This window comes from Malania oleifera, chromosome 10, assembly GCF_029873635.1.
Source record: "Malania oleifera isolate guangnan ecotype guangnan chromosome 10, ASM2987363v1, whole genome shotgun sequence".
Lineage (NCBI taxonomy): Eukaryota > Viridiplantae > Streptophyta > Magnoliopsida > Santalales > Ximeniaceae > Malania > Malania oleifera.
Window position 1 is genome coordinate 41,080,248 of NC_080426.1, and position 16,609 is coordinate 41,096,856.

The 16,609-nt window shown below is 37.7% G+C and overlaps 1 protein-coding gene across 3 annotated transcripts in view; it reads right to left on the reverse strand.

Moving 5' to 3' along the window:
- Window positions 1-360: 360 nt before the first annotated feature.
- LOC131165882 (nuclear pore complex protein NUP62) overlaps window positions 361-16,609 on the reverse strand; it is a 52,150-nt gene continuing 35,901 nt past the window's right edge. For all 3 annotated transcript variants that reach the window (XM_058124027.1, XM_058124025.1, XM_058124026.1), the window contains exons 5-10: window positions 16,412-16,534; window positions 15,912-15,989; window positions 8,484-8,587; window positions 1,887-1,974; window positions 1,706-1,804; window positions 361-641 (exon numbers count right to left, since the gene is read on the reverse strand). In XM_058124027.1, the coding sequence (XP_057980010.1) occupies window positions 549-641; window positions 1,706-1,804; window positions 1,887-1,974; window positions 8,484-8,587; window positions 15,912-15,989; window positions 16,412-16,534 (585 nt within the window). In that variant the 3' untranslated portion in view covers window positions 361-548. The remainder of the gene's footprint in view (window positions 642-1,705; window positions 1,805-1,886; window positions 1,975-8,483; window positions 8,588-15,911; window positions 15,990-16,411; window positions 16,535-16,609) is intronic.

Consider the following 16,609-nt stretch of genomic DNA (forward strand, 5'->3'; position numbering starts at 1 on the left):
CCCTGTTGGGGTCTAAAGGATGGCTCGACCATTGCTAGATACATTGGAATAAATAAATGTGTCAAAAATTGAAATGAATCGACACTTCTGGCGTCAAATCTAAAATGAAGGCAAACCAGGTCATTGTAAAAGGGTATCTTTCTCTAGAGGAAAGACAAAGCGAGGGATACAAGTTCACGTCAAGTTGCAGGCACCGTTGCTTTGAGAGATTGCTTGAAACACCATCATTTTGGTTTTTCTTGCCTCAAGCCTAGCGACTCATAAATTCCTAAGCCAAAAGTTGTCTGACCTAAAATCATAGCAGGATGCATGTAAAATGACTCATAACTGATGCTCATGCTACCAGTTTGAACCAAGAAATATCATCAAAAGATTAAATCTGTTGTTACCAATGCGCATAAAATGACATTAACCAAATGTGCAGACAATAGCATAAGTTAATGTTTTAACACAAACCATGTTGTAACAAAATTTTCTCACGAGCTCCCTCCCTCCCTCACACAGCAGGAACCAAATTAAGAAACTAGGAATGCATACAAATCCAAAAATCAGGTCATCCAAAATTTCTGGCCCAGCAATTCACGATCTGCACCAGAACCTTGGCTTGCAAGCTTCTGAATTCGTGATGAGAACTCTTCCGCCTAATAAAATTCAGTCAGAAATTGTGAGCGCTAGAATAGGCAGGCACATATGTTGAGACCTACAGCAGACTATGATTTTGTTTTAATTTTTTTGGCACATAACAAAAGTGGTGGTCATGCTACTTTAAAGTATAAACTCTGGAACCAAGAGGAAATGCGAATATTGCTTATGGATAGTCGAAATTTTTTTAAGTTTCACCCTAAGATTCTGATGTCCAAATAAGAAAATAAATAGAACCCTGAGGGAGAAATGACAATAGATTTTCATCCTGAAGATAACAACTGCCCCAAAAAAAATAAAAAATAAAATAAAATAAAAAAGAAGAAGAAGAAGAAGAAAGGAAAAAAGCACTGTTCCCTGCATAACGAGTTCCTCTATAGTATACTGACAAGCATTGCAAGTATTGAATCAAACTGGAATCAGAGACTGGGTGGTAGGAAAAATGGGACTTCCTTTCTGGAAAATAAACCCAGTCATAGAAGCAGTTCAACAAATAGGAAAATTATGGAGCTACTCAACAACAGAAAAAAAAAAAAACAAAAAAAAAAAAACCAAACAAAAAAAAATAAAATAAAATCAAAAAAAAAAAGAGTTGATATGAAAAGAACTATTGATTTATGCACTCGCTTCCATAAAAGGGTTAGAAGGAAGCATATTCTGTTTACTTCTTATAATAAAATCATTGGCAACTGCATAGAGAAATAATATTCCCTTGAAAAAGGAAAGAAATAAAGAGCAGGCCGTTGATACACCGAAAGAAAGTATAGGTTTCTTTTATTATGAAAACATTGTGAACATCATGACATTTTCTAGTGAAACAGATGTCATTTTCGACAATTAATACATCCTGGAAACTAGTGAATGGTACAAAAAACACATTCTCATAAGCAGCACTATTAAACATACTCTGCATCTCACCAGGCCAACAAGAACGGAGTAATATAAAAGAAAAATAGTAACACTAGAGTTAAATACCAACTAGCAGTTTTGTGTAATGACGTCTGGCCAAGTGCAGGACATATTTGCTAAATTGAAATAACAAAGTGCCAACCCTGACACTAACCTTTTCATCAATCCACATTAGTGAACTGAGTTGATTGTTCAAAATTCGGACAACAACATCTAATGGAGTCATTCCATCAACGGTGTCAAGTTCACCACCCTAAGAAAAACAAGAGGGTAAGTTACCAATATTAAAAACAATACCACAACAAAGTGCAACACAATGAACTAAAAGTTGATGCCTGGTTAGCATTTAATGTCTGAATAATTGATTTGATCTGTTCTGCCATCTGCTCCATCTCTCTCTCTATAAACTCAGCCTGCTCATACCTGCCATCACACACACAAATCATGAATCATGCAAGAGAGAGAGAGAGAGAGATCTGAACTGTGCATCAAATACAATCAGATTAGCGATAAGGAAAAATAAAACAAAAGAAATAACAGTTGCAACCTAAATTTGCACTAAAACTGCACAAGTCATATTGAAATTCTCTTGACATGAAAAAAAAAAACTCCCAAGACTGCCAACCAACACAGTAATAATTTTTCATATATCATTAGAATTTTCTAATATATATGACAGCTAGTTGATATTGGTTAATCCATGCTGAATAGGTCTTGCTTGGTTACAAATTCAATTACAAAAAAGTCAGTTTTAGGTTAAGAAACTGAGAGGGCAGGCCTTGGAACAATGGTAAGGTTGACCTTTTTGACTCATCGGTCACTGATTTAAGTCCAAGGAAACAGTCTATCTGCATAAAAGCAGGGGTAAGTCTGCATATACTGTGACGACTCTTCCCCTACCCTCACAAAGTAGGGAGCTTTGTGCCATGGGGACGCTGTCAGTTTAAGTAACTGCCAGCTCAAAAATAAAAATGAAAAATAATTTTTCAAAGAAAGAGTGCTAGTGAACTATTCATAATTCAATGGTGTCACCCATATTTGACATTTCAAACAAAAATCTGTGTTGAAGGATTGGGTAAATTGGAAGACAATCACGGTGATGTTTCTCCTATAATATATGCCAAGTCCATAACAATGAGCATATTAACCTCACTAACTCACGCTTACTAACACAGCAGTAACATAAACTAACAGTAACTAGTAACACTCCTCAAGCTGGAGCCTGGAGCATAGATATCACATGCTCCTGGCTTGTTACAAAAGGATTTAACATGAGCACCTTCCAAGGCTTTTAGTGAATAAATGAGCAATTTGGAATTCGAACTTCACGTGAATAATTGTAATGAACTTTTGCACAAGTTTCTTTTGAACAAAGTGACAAACAATCAACTTCATTGTGTTTAATCCGCTCAAGAAAGATTGGATTGGAGTTAATTAACTGCATAGGCCGAGAATATGGAAACCAACTTCTTCTACGTTAAAACTTGATATGCATGATTGGCCCTCAGCCTAATAACTTAGGCTTTTAGGAAAAGTGGTAATCTAACATGGTATTGGAGTCGGTTACCAGGAGGGCATGGGTTCTAATCTTGTTGGCTGCATTTATCGTGTGGTGTTTAAAAATTATTGCATTCCCTCTAATGGGTATCAATCCTTCATCCCTCCACGTGCTGTCAAGATGCACGTGCAGGGGATTGCTAAAGCTTGATATAGATTATTTGCCCACAATCTAATTGCTCAAACTTTTTAGATAATGTGTTAATCTAACATTCTAACAGGTTCTTTAGTCAAATGCTCACATGTGCTATGTGGTGTCGGCTATGGTCTGATACTCTGACTCAGCACTGATCAAGACAACAATCTATTTCTTACTTTCTAGGATACCAATTTACCACCAATAAAAACACAATAACCAATTGTGGATCTTCTGTCGAAAAGTGACAAGTGTAACTCCAATCCAAATATAAGATACCTCTCCCAGATGCACTTTTGAGGCATCTTAAGATCCAAATGACTGCATCCTAGTGACTTGTTCTCGGAGAATCAAGAAACTAGGTCACAACATTTGTTGTGAAAGATACATCAGGTTGAGTGGCTGTGAGATAGTTCAACTCTCCAACAAGTATCTAAGGTCTTCCATGGTTGGCCAACAAGTCACCCACATATGGCACTAACTTGCTGTTAGGATCCATAGGCATATCACAAGTTTGGATGCCACGGCCAAATCTCATCTAAAAGGTATAGAAGACTAGAACACACTCTCTTTATGACAAAACAATCCCTTAAATATTTCAATAGCCCTAATCCTTGATCTGAAATTTAATTAGTAAAAAATGCTTCAGGCACTGGATACCTAGATCATCATCACCAATAATCAGAATATCCACATACAAAATGAGTAGAATCCAACTAACAGCAGTAATTAAATACAGAGTGACCTGCCATGCACTGTTGAAGACCAAACTCAAGCACTACAACACTAAATTGACCAAACCATGCTTTGGGAGACTGCTCCATACCATACAAAGATTTCTTGAGCCAACACAGTTATTGTGATCCCTCACCACCCCCCCCCCCCCCACAAAAAAAAAAACACCCCCAAGTAACAAACCCAGGTGGTTACTCTATATAGACCACCTCCTGAAAAATCACCATATAGGAAGGCATTCTTCACATCCAAGTGATGTAGAAGTCAATGACATGTGGCTAAGGAGATGAACAAACGAAAGGGGCTAGTTTGGCAACCAAGGAGAATGTGTCAAAAATCTAGACCGTACACCTGAGTGTATCCCTTAGCAACAAGATAAGCCATCAAAGAAGCCATGAAACCATCTAGCCACACACTCCACGACAACCAACCACAAACTTATCAAGAGGAATAGACAGTAGTTCCCAAGTATCAAAATTTTGTAATGCACACATCTCTTCATCCATTGCAATCCTCCACCTAGAATGGAATAGAAGTTCAAAAACAAATTTTCAAAGAGCAATAGAAAACAGAGTATTAACAAAACAATAATACAAGAGTGATAAGAAATCATAGCAAACAAAATTAGAGATTGAGTGTTGGGTACATTTACCTTTCCAAAAGCAATACAAAGATCAATATCTTAAGAAATAAGATCATTTGACATGGGAACTAAAGGCATATAAGAAGAAACTAGAGGCGGCTCCCCTCCCTTGAGTCCTCATCATGTTTACACCTGCAAATTAGGATGATCCAAGCGACAAGAACTCAAACTGGATGAAGATGCAAGAGGACAAGTAGACATAATAGGTTAGGATCTAGAAGGCTGGGCAGAGGAGTAGACTCATCAAAGACCTCAAGAAATCATAACAGTATGGTATAGACTCAAAGAAGGTGATGTCAATAGAGACACGAGGATCCAACTAATCCATTCTTGGACTTAACTTGCGGACAAAGGGCACACAACCAAATATACAAGGTAAAGTGAGAATAAAGAAGCCCTTGGGAAGATGACTAAATATGGGAATTTACCACAAAGGATGGAGGATGGCATTTTATTTATGAAACAAGCAATGAGCATGCCATCACAACAAAAACCTTTGGGGATATTCATTTGATACAATAGGGTACAAGTGGCTTTAAGAATATTTTTGTTTTCCACTCTGCAATTCCATTTTGTTGTGGAGTGTGGGCATAAGATGACTTAAGTATCATATGGGAGTTAGTTATATAGGTACTGAAATACTCTCTAGATTTATCACTATGAAAGATCCCTAGTACATCAAACTAAATCCTTACCTTAGAACAGAAGGCACAAATGATATTAAACAAGCTAAAATAATCTTTCATTAAATACCAGTATTTTAAAAGGCGAAGGCGTAAAGCAAGGCATTTTACCCTCCTTGAGGCGAGGCGTAAGCATTTTGAGAGTGTATTTTTTTAAATAATTAATAAATAAAATTAATTTATATATAGTAAAAAAAATGAGAAAAATTTTAGAATAATGGAGAAAAAAATAAAAATATAATTTTTAAATATCATATAAGCCAATTTTAGATTTTAAAAAAAAAAACATGAGCCACATTACCAAAAGAATTTTTAAAAAAAAAAAGCCAAATTAAAGCATCATCCAAAAGAATAGAAAAGGCCAAATTAAAGTCATCCACTAATTTTAAAGAATATAAAACTAAATAAACAAAGGCAGATCAAATTGAAGGGTCCACGACAGCTTGGAGGAATCGTCAGAGAGGGAGAAGGCATTGGAGGAAAGCTACTAAAGCTTCGTCAAGTCACCGGAGAGGGAGAAGGAGCGGGAGTGATACCATATGACATGCAGATCATACAATTACATTTTTGAGCAAAAGATGCAATGTGATGAGATGCTTGTTGAGAAGTCTGACACTACACAAACTTGAAAACCCATCCTTTGAGATAGTTATAGTAGTTCTTCAGTGACCAAACAAGTGATTGGCAAGGAAAACATACTTTTGATAATCATGAACTCTGCCTCAACACACAAATGAGACCAACAATAAACAAGTATGATGGCTGAACAAGCACGAACAAGGTGAACAACTGAAACAACCACGAATGAGTCTCAAACAAACAAGAATAGCACTGCCACAGCCCCAAGAAATTAAAACACAAACACAGCCAGAGTCAGAAGAAACTAACATGGCCCTATGGTATCAAACAACCATTAGCAAGGTGCCACAAGTGAATGACAGGAAAAAGTTGGATCTTTGAATAAAATTCAACTAACAACTTGATAATATGCAACATGAAAGTATTTAAGTCTTTCAGAAATAAATTTGGGCAAAAAATAGGGATGAACAAACTCTCATGCGCCGAGTGTGGGAACTCGTGGGGCCTCTTCCAGTGATTAAATTCCACAGACCTATAGATTGGCAGGTTTTGTGGCTGGCTCTAAATGGGATTGGTTTTGCAAAATCTGAAGGGGTTCTTGAAATTCTGAAAGGACAGCGACATCCAGGAATTTTTCCAGCGACTCCTAAACTAGTTTTTGATCTCTTTAGTGGTGCAGATTATCCTCCTATAACAGCAAGTTAGCATAAGATTATGAGGTTTCGGATTTGGTTTGCTGGTGGCTATGCACTTAGTGTTTAGGTAGGATCTTGCTCTGATACCATGTTGGAGTATTGGGTAAATTGGAAGAACTAATCACAATGACAGGTCTCCCACTCTATAATATATGCCAAGGTCATAACAATGATCATATTACCCTTATTATGCACTAACACAGCAATAGCACACAGCAATAACACTAAATAAGTACAGTGATTAGTAACAATCTGCAAATATCTCACAAAGTATTTCCACCTAGTAGCGCTCAAGGCTTATTTGTTGTTGTTGTGTTCGTAGAATCTTACGATCCTACAATCCAACACTGATCCAATCCAGAAAAACCTCACTGTGATTCAAGGCAGGATCCAACTTTAAAAACATTATGGGATTCTGTTTGCCCTCCTCTAAGAAAGAGGGTAGGATTTGGATTTGGATTTGGATAGGTTTGGCCCTTTTTTTGTTAATTTATTTTCTTCTTTTTGACACACTTTTTTCGCTCCTTTAACTTTGACAAAGATCATTTGGAAGCCAAAGCTGTGTCTAAGGACAAGTTTTTTGTTTGATTCACAGCCCTTAAAAAGTTAGCAACAAGAATTGTAGATCAAGAGGCTCCATCCTGATGTTTAGTTATGTGTCATTGTAGTAATGGATCATTTTCTCATCCTTTGTTGAATTTCTCAAATGCTTGGAATATGTGGACTAATTTATATGGTTATTTTGGAGAGTTGGGTATAGCAGGACTCTTGGAAGGCTTTTTTGCCAACTTTTTAAAAGTGTTTTGAGAGGGGTAAAAATGATGAAAACTAAAGAATTCTCACAGCAATTTGGCAATTGCCTGCAGAGACTTGCACAGATCTTTAAGGACCAGTTTCTTCCACCGTAGCTAGCTAGGGATGAATTGACTTTCTAGCATCTTTTGAGTATATTCTCCTGGCTGTTTCAAGGAAATGAAAATGAATTTCCAGCATGAATGGGTGGCTTCATTGGGCTGCTGCTGGCTTCTTTTTCTCTTTGTCCTGTTTTATTACTATTACTTTTTCTTTTTTTAAGGGTTTTAAAACAAAGAATTACGTTAGAGAAAGAAAGGAGTACAAGAAAGAAAATAAGAGAAAGGGAGAAAAAGAAATCCTCCAAATACAAAAGGAAAACAACAAGACAAGAAAGAAAATAATTACAAGTCAAAACCAATAAAGTAGCACCAACCAATCCTACTGTAAATCTTCCAAGAATACATGACGACTGAAGCCATTTTCTGAGCAGCAAAGGGATGCAAGAAACACCACTCTGCTCCAAAGCAAGCTAATAGAAGTGGTACCTTTGAACATTCTAGCAGTTCTTTCCAACCAAATACACCAAATGACAGCTATAGCCTACAACAGTATACCACCACAATGCTTTCCTCTTGCCAAACCCCATGAATATAATATTGCAGAATTTCTCCACAGAAGAGAGCACACCCAATTCTGAAAATCTAAAACAAGTTATTCCAAAGAACCCACATGAAGGGACAATGTAAAAACATGTGCAAGCAATTCTCGCCACTCATAAAGCAAAGGAAATAAACATCGGAAGACAGTGTCTTTTAACGTATTCATTTCTAAAATAACTCTAGTATATGACTTTCTCAAGGGTCGCAACCCAAGTAAAAACCATAATCTTTGAATTTTAAGTGTTATTAGTTTTACTTGGGCGCATTTCTTTCCCGGGCATTGGGTCCACAAAATATAAGAAAAGGGTGCATCTTTTGACCAAAAAAACAAAAAGCATGCAATGAAGCACAAAAGCACAAAGAATATGCAATGGACATAAGCAAGTTGAGAACTTAAGGTGAACCAAAAGAAAGTGTGGAATAAAACTGACAAGAAATCAGGGTGCTCACATCGCATCTCTCATGGATGCAGCCTCATCGTCAAGAAGCAATCCACGCTCATCCTTGTAAATGCGCTCAGCTTCTTCTTCCATACTTTGCAAAGCCATATCGACCTAAAAAACAAATTTTAAGAAACAACAATAATAGTAATGTAGCAATCAGAAAGCATTATGAATTTTTTTGTAAATAATATGCTTACACAAAGACACACAACACACACATATATTTGGGGAATGATAAAATTGTTTCATTAATGAAAAAGATGTACAAAGATCATATGGAGGGAGCGAGGCAAATACAACTCCCGATATGTGTCTCAGGTGGGAAATAGTTCTGAGGATGCATCTCATTTGTTTCTATACTTTTACTTTGCATGCGGCTTGTGGAGTACATCTTTTGGAGTCCTGGTGAAGTATGGCTTTGTCCACAGTCACAGGAGGAGCTCTTAAGTATTTCTTTAGCTGGTTTTGGGGAATTCGCATGGAAAGGAATGCTAGAATTTTTTTCAGCGAAGAGAATATCAATGGGGCTTCTTTGGGACAGGGTGCGGTATTCAGCTTCTCTCTGGGCTTATGGCAAGGTTGTTTTAAGGGCTGCTGTTTTGGGGATGTCAACCCAAGACTGGGTGGCTTTATTAAGTTGATGCTGGTTTTTACTTTCTCTGTTTTCAGAAGTGAGTACTATTTATTCTCCTTTATTGTATTTGTTTCTCCTTCCTAATTTCAATAAAGCTTCTTTTTCGATCAAAAATAATGTGTGATACTTGCACACGCAAAGTGTGTTCTCAACTGTATTTTCTCTAAAGAAAATGACTCATCTTCCCAACAATGAGCACATGTAATTAATACTTTTACCAGCAAGACAACCAAGATGAGCTAAGTATAACTACATGCTGCCTGACCAAGAAATGAAATCTTAATAGGATAAAAATAGCATGATATTTTGTGGAGGAGGACAAGTGGACCAACAACAACAACAAACCAAGCCTTAAGTCCCGCTAGGTGGTGCCCGCTACAGGAATCATTTTCTGCCAATTAATATGATCATGAACATTTCCCTTCGACAAATTTGGGGCTATTAAATCCTTACCGTCTCATTCCAAGTTAATTTAGGTCTACCTCTACCCCTTCTACCGCCCCTCACAATAACCGACTCTTCCTCACTGGTGAAGTATGTGACCTATGTTGTAAGTGCCCAAACCATTTGAGTCGTCCCTCCCTTCTCTTATCTTCTATAGGAGCTATGCCTAACCGCAAATATGTTCATTCCTTAATTTATCTTTTCACGTTTAGCATTCTCATCTCAACAACTTTTACTTTCTAGATATGTTGTTTCTTAGTCGCCCAACATTCTAATCCATATAACATAACTAGTCTTACAGTAGTCCTATAAAACTTCCTTTTTAATTTTAAGAGCAATCTACGATCACACAACACACTCGAAGTACTTCTCCATTTTACCCAACCTACTTTAACTCTATGCATTATATTTTCTTCAATATCTCCTTCAATTTGCAAAATAGATCCAAGGTATCAAAATCTACTAGTGATATTGATTTCTTCATCATCAAGTTTATCTTTGTCTCCAATATTCCTCCTACTATGACTGAAATTATATTTTATATATTCTGTCTTATTTCTACTTATCCTAAAGCCTCTAAATTCTAAAGCTTCTCTCCATAATGGCATAATTCTAACCTAGATTCTACTCCACCCCTAATTTCATCAATCAAGATAATATCATCTATAAACAACATACACCATGGAACCTCATTTAGATTCTCCTAGTCAATTCATCCATCACTAAAGCAAAACGATAAAGGCTTAAAGCAGATCCTATTGTGATTGGAAATGTCCTAGTCCCTCCACCTATAGTTCTAACGCAAGTCATTACTACATCGTACATATCCTAAATGACATCAATAAATCGACTACATACACCCTTTTTTTCTAAAACCTACCATAGAACTTCCCTAAGTATCTAATCATACACTTTCTCTAAGTCAATAAATATCATATGCAAGTCCCCCTTCTTTTCTCTAAACTTTTTCATTGATCTTTGTAGAAATCCCAACAGTTTAGGAGTCATGCGTGATCTCTATAATTAAGGAATGATTCTTGACTGTCTTATTTTAGGCATGTACAGAAGGGGTACTGGTCAATAGGGATTTCCGTGATTCTTGTATATTCCTTTATTCTAGGATTTTATTTCCTTAACTTAGCTGTTGGTTACATGTTATATAGTAGGGCATATTGTACAGTTTTTTAAAAAAAAATATACGAAACAGTATTCTTACAGTTTCAACATGGTATCAGAGCTGGTTTTTCCCTAAACCAATCTAACTATAGGAGACGACTCCATCAATAGTCGAGAGTCAACAACCTCAGAGACTCAAACGAGTCGAACCAATGCCATCATCAATTCGAATGGACTAGATGGCTTTTCTGTCCAACTATCGGCAGAAAAACTCAATGGGAAGAATTCTCGAGAATGGGCCCAGTCCGTGAAACTCGCAGTCAACGGCAAAGGAAAGCTCAGGTATCTTACCGGCGACTCAAAGAAACCTGATTCAACAAATGCTATGGGCAATGGAGATTGGAGAATTCCTTGATTACCTTATGGCTTATCAACTCCATGAAGCCAACTATTGAGAAAACATATATGTTCTTGCCACAGCAAAAGAGGTGTGGGATGCAGTCCGAGAAACCTACTCTAACGAGGAGAATGATTCCCAAGTCTTTGAACTTAAGACACGCCTATGGCAGATAAAACAAGGCGAGAGGGAGGTAAGAGACTATTACATGGAGATGCTGGCACTATGGCAAGAACTAGATTTAAGCAACGAAGAAGAATGGCGTTGTGCTGAGGACAATGCGTTGTTCAAGAAGAGATTGGAAAAGGAGAGAGTTTTTGAGTTACTTGCAGGCCTTAATCGAGATTTAGATGTTGTACTAGAAAGGATTCTCAGCCGCAGACCTCTACCATCCACTCGAGAAGTGTTTGCTGAAGTGAGGCATGAAGAGGCAAGACGCAAAGTCATGTTAAAGGAAGCTACAGCCACGGTACCAAAGGGCTCAGCATTTGTATCCAGTGAGACCTACAGTGGGCCAAATACCAAGAAACCAAAAGGCCGCCTCTAGTGTGAACATTGCCGAAAGCCTGGCCACTCCAAGGATAATTGTTGGGAGATTCATGGCAAGCCAACTGATTGGAAACCATGGCAAAGCACCAAAACCATAGGCTATCAAGCTTGTTCTGAGACTCAACCCGAGAGGCAACAAGTGGCGAGCAACCATTCTGACAATGGCAGCAGCAGCACCTCCAGCCATGACCAATTGCAGAAAATCATGGAGATGCTATCTGCTCTCCAAGCCTCGAGTCAGTCACCAAAAAATACTCCATCAGGTAATTTGGCACACAAAGGTAGTTTCTCACAAGCCCTATACACCTTTCGTAACCATACACCCTAGATTATAGATTATGGAGCCTCTCACCATATGACAAGACTCTTATCACTTTTTCTTATCATATACCCCATGTGCTGGTAATCTAAGAGTCAAAATTGATGACGGATCTCTTGCTCCTATTGCCGACAAAGGGAGTATTCGGATTTCTGACTCAATTACTTTAGAGTCTATTTTTCATGTTCCAAAATTATCTTGTAATCTTTTGTCTGTCAACCAACTCACTTAACGCTCCAATTGCTCTACTAAATTTATTTCATCCCATTGTGTTTTTCAGGACCTGTCATCGGAGACGACGATTGGAGATGCTAAGGAGTATAAGGGAATCTACTACTTCGAGGAAGGCAAAATGAGTGATTAGTGTCAAAGTGTTTTTTGTAATTTTGTCTCTATTCCTAAGAATAGTGACCTAATGTTATGGCATTCTCGATTGGGTCACCCCAATTTTCAGTACGTGTGTCATTTATTTCCTTCGCTATGTTCGAATAAAATGTCTCTTGATGTTCAATGTGAATTGTGTGAACTCACAAAACATCGAAGAACTTCATTCCCAAAATCCAAATACAAACTCACAAAACCTTTCACAATCATTCATAGTGATGTATGGAGACCTTCTCGGATTTCTAATCGCACTAGCGCAAAATGGTTTGAGACATCCATTGATGATCACACTCGTACTTGTTGGGCCTACTTGTTAAAAGATAAGTCTAAAGTATGTTCAATGTTTATTAACTTTTATGCCATGGTCCAAACACAATTTCACACCAAGATTCAAATCTTGCATACTGACAATGGCACGGAATATTTCAACCACACCTTGGGTTTCTTCCTTCAAGAAAAAGGGATAATTCATCAAAGCTCACGCATTGACACCCCTCAACAAAATGGGGTTGTCGAACGCAAAAATAGACACATTCTTGAGGTAGCACGAGCCTTAATGCTCACTACCCACATGCCTACAATGTTTTGGGGTGATGCTGTTCTAACAGCCACTTACCTTATCAATAGAATGCCCAGTCATGTTCTGTCCTATGCTACACCCCTTGACACTCTTCTCGAATTTTTCCCTACCTCTTGGTTGGACTCCAATCTCCCTCTTCGTTTATTTGGCTGCACTGCCTTTGTGCATGTCCATCCTCACCAGCGCACCAAGCTGGATCCTCGGGCCACCAAGTGTGTCTTCCTTGGGTACTCTCAATCCCAAAAAGGTTAAAAGTGTTATGACCCTATTTCTCGTCGTCTCTTTATCAGCCTTGATGTCACCTTTTTCGAGACCACTCCATTCTATCCCAAGTCTTCTATTCAAGGGGAAAATGTGAGTGAATCTCAGACTCGGAATAATTCCAATGGTGACATGTTTTTCCAAGACTTTCCTCTCACCAATCTACCATCCTCCTCCACTTCCTTGCCAGTCACAGAAGGAAACTTAAACTCAGTGGGAGAGATAGAACAAAAGAATAACAAGGAGACACTAGTATACTTACGAAGGCCGAAGCCAAGTGGTAATGAAAAACTCATACCCGAAGCACCAAGAGAATCAGAACTAGTGACAGCTTCGAGCAACCAAGAGCCCAACCAAGAACCTCCCAACAACTCAAAACAGGTAATAGAACCTACTCCTAATAAATCTAATGATATTGATCTGCCCATTGCTCTTAGAAAACATCTTCATTCATGTACCCTTCATCCAATTGAAAAATTTGTGTCCTATAATACCTTGTCCAGGGGATACCGTGCCTTTACTTCTAACCTTGACAGGGTCAAAATTCCAAAGAACATTGAGGAGGCACTTGAAATTCCAGAATGGAGAGAGGTTGTAATGGAGGAGATAAGGGCATTCGAAAAGAATGAAACATGGGACGTTATGAATTTGCCACGAGAAAAAGAGACCAGTAATCTTCAAATGGGTTTTCACTATAAAATACCAAGCAGATGGGACAGTTGAAAGATACAAGGCCTGGTTGGTTGCAAAAGGATTTACTCAGACCTATGGCATCAATTACACAGAAACCTTTGCACCAGTGGCAAAGTTGAACACTATCCAAGTGCTCTTATCCCTGGCAGCCAATCTAGACTGGCCACTTCAACAACTCGACATCAAAAATGCATTCCTAAATGGTTAGCTCGAAGAAGAAGTGTACATGACATTACCCCCTAGATTCAGTAAAAGGGGCAAGTAAAACAAAGTCTGTAAACTAAGAAAGTCCTTATATGGACTCAAACAATCTCCCAGGGCATGGTTTGATAGATTTACAAAGGTGATAAAAGGAGAGGGATACGTCAAGGACAGTCCGACCATACTATGTTTTTCAAACAAAAAAATGGGAAGAAGACTATTCCGATTGGGTATGTAGACGACATTATCCTCACCGGAGATGACATTGAGGAAATGGGAAGATTGAAGAAAGTTCTAGCCACAGAATTCGAAGTGAAGGATTTGGGGCAAATGCAATACTTTCTAGGGATGGAGGTAGCTAGATCAAAGACGGGAATTAGTGTTTCACAACGTAAATACACGATCTCCTGACTGAAACAGGCATGCTAGATTGCAAACCAAGCGACACACCTATTGAAGCTAAAAAAAGAACAAAAGATGTTGGGAAGACAGTAGATAGGGAGAAATATCAAAGTTTAGTCAACAAACTAATCTACCTGTCACATACCAGACCAAACATAGCTTTCGTAGTAAGCATAGCAAGTCGGCATATGCAATCTCCAAAAGAAACACACCAAAAAGCAGCCTTCAGGATCCTAAGATATTTAAAGGGATCTCCATGGAAAGGCTTATTGTTCAAGCGAAGTGAACAAAAGGAATTGGCAATATTCACTGATGTTGATTGGGCTGGCTCTACAGCGGATAGAAGATCCAAGACTGGATAGTGCACCTTTGTATGGGGAAATCTAGTCACTTGGAGAAGCAAGAAACAAAATGTTGTAGCAAGGAGCAGTCAGAGTTGTTGCTCAGGGAATTTGTGAAGGATTATGGCTCCGGAGGCAATTGGAAGAACTTCATGCTGAGTTAGAGTTACCTATCAAGTTGTACTGTGATAATAAGGCAGCTATCAGTATCTCTCTCAACCCTGTCCAGTATGACAAAACCAAACATGTGGAAGTCGACAAACACTTCATTAAAGAAAAGGTGGAAGAAGGAACTATTTGCATGACATATGTCCCTACTAAGGAGTAGATTGCAGACACATTCACCAAGGGACTACCTCGGCAACTCTTTGAAAATTTCATTGGCAAGTTGGATATTATCAACATCTATTATCCAACTTGAGGGGGAGTGTAGAAATCCCTACAGTTTAGGAGTCATGCGTGATCTCTATAATTAAGGAATGATTCTTGACTGCCTTATTTTAGGCATTTACAGAAGGGGTGTTGGTCAATAAGGATTTCCGTGATTCTTGTATATTCCTTTATTCTAGGATTTTATTTCCTTCACTTAGCTGCTGGTTACATGTTATATAGTAGGGCATATTGTACAGTTTTTTAAATTAATATACGAAACAATATTCTTACAGTTTCAACAATCAACTTAAAAGATATATAGCTTCTATAATAGATCTCCCAAGCATAAAACCAAATTGATTTTCTAAGACCTTCATTTCTAACATTATCTTTGCTCAATTACTCTTTCCCACAATTTCATTGTAGGACTCATAAGTTTAATTCCACAATAGTTATTACAATTTTGATACATCTCCTTTATTTTTGCATATAGGCATTAAAGTATTTTTCCTCCATTCATCTGGAATTTTCATAGTTTCATAATTGTGTTAAATAAATTAGTTAGCCATATAATTTTGTTATCACCTAGGCATTTCCAAACTTCAATTGGGATGTTATCCAGTCCTATAGCTTTTCCACTTTTCATCTTTTTTAGTGCATACTTAACTTCATTAACTCTAAATTTGCAAATAAATCTAAAACTAAGATTCAAATCAAAAGAGGGAAGTTCTTATTCAAATACCTCCTGTTGGTGAGTCTCAATTAACTCCAGCTGTCGCTCCAAGTTAGCTTGAGTTTCAACCACTTTTGCCACTTCAACCTATATTTTAAGCACTCAAGCATTAGGTCATAGCTGAGATATTCACAAAGCTTATTATGACAAATCAGACCAGTAGAGCTAGTCATAAATAACCAATGCAAATACAAGATTAATACTACATTCAAAGTAGTCAATTTAGATGTTTTAGTAATAAAACAATGGATGAAAAGGGATAAACCTAGAAATGATTCTTAACAAATGCCAAGGCCAATCACATCTGCCCATACGATTCGCAATCATGCTTTCATGTCATTAGAAATGTGGCTGATATGTTTTTATTTTTTAAAAAAAATTTACCATGTCACAAATACATAATAAAGACCAAATAAATGTATGGAATAGAATTCAACAACCTGACAAAGTTAACACCTAGAACCAATAAAAATTTCATTTCCACAAATTCTCAAAAGAAAATAAATCACCTCAAGGCCGAGAAGAACATCCCGGTTCCGCAAGATCCTCCGGTCCCACTCAGCTATTGCATTAGCCTGCTTTCGGAATTTCCCAGTACGTTCTTGTAACTCAGCATTCCATTCTTTGACAATCTTAAAAAAAAAAAAAGAACAACAAATGCACAGGAAGTTAGAATAGATGTCTGTGTGTGCGTGAGTGAGAGAGAG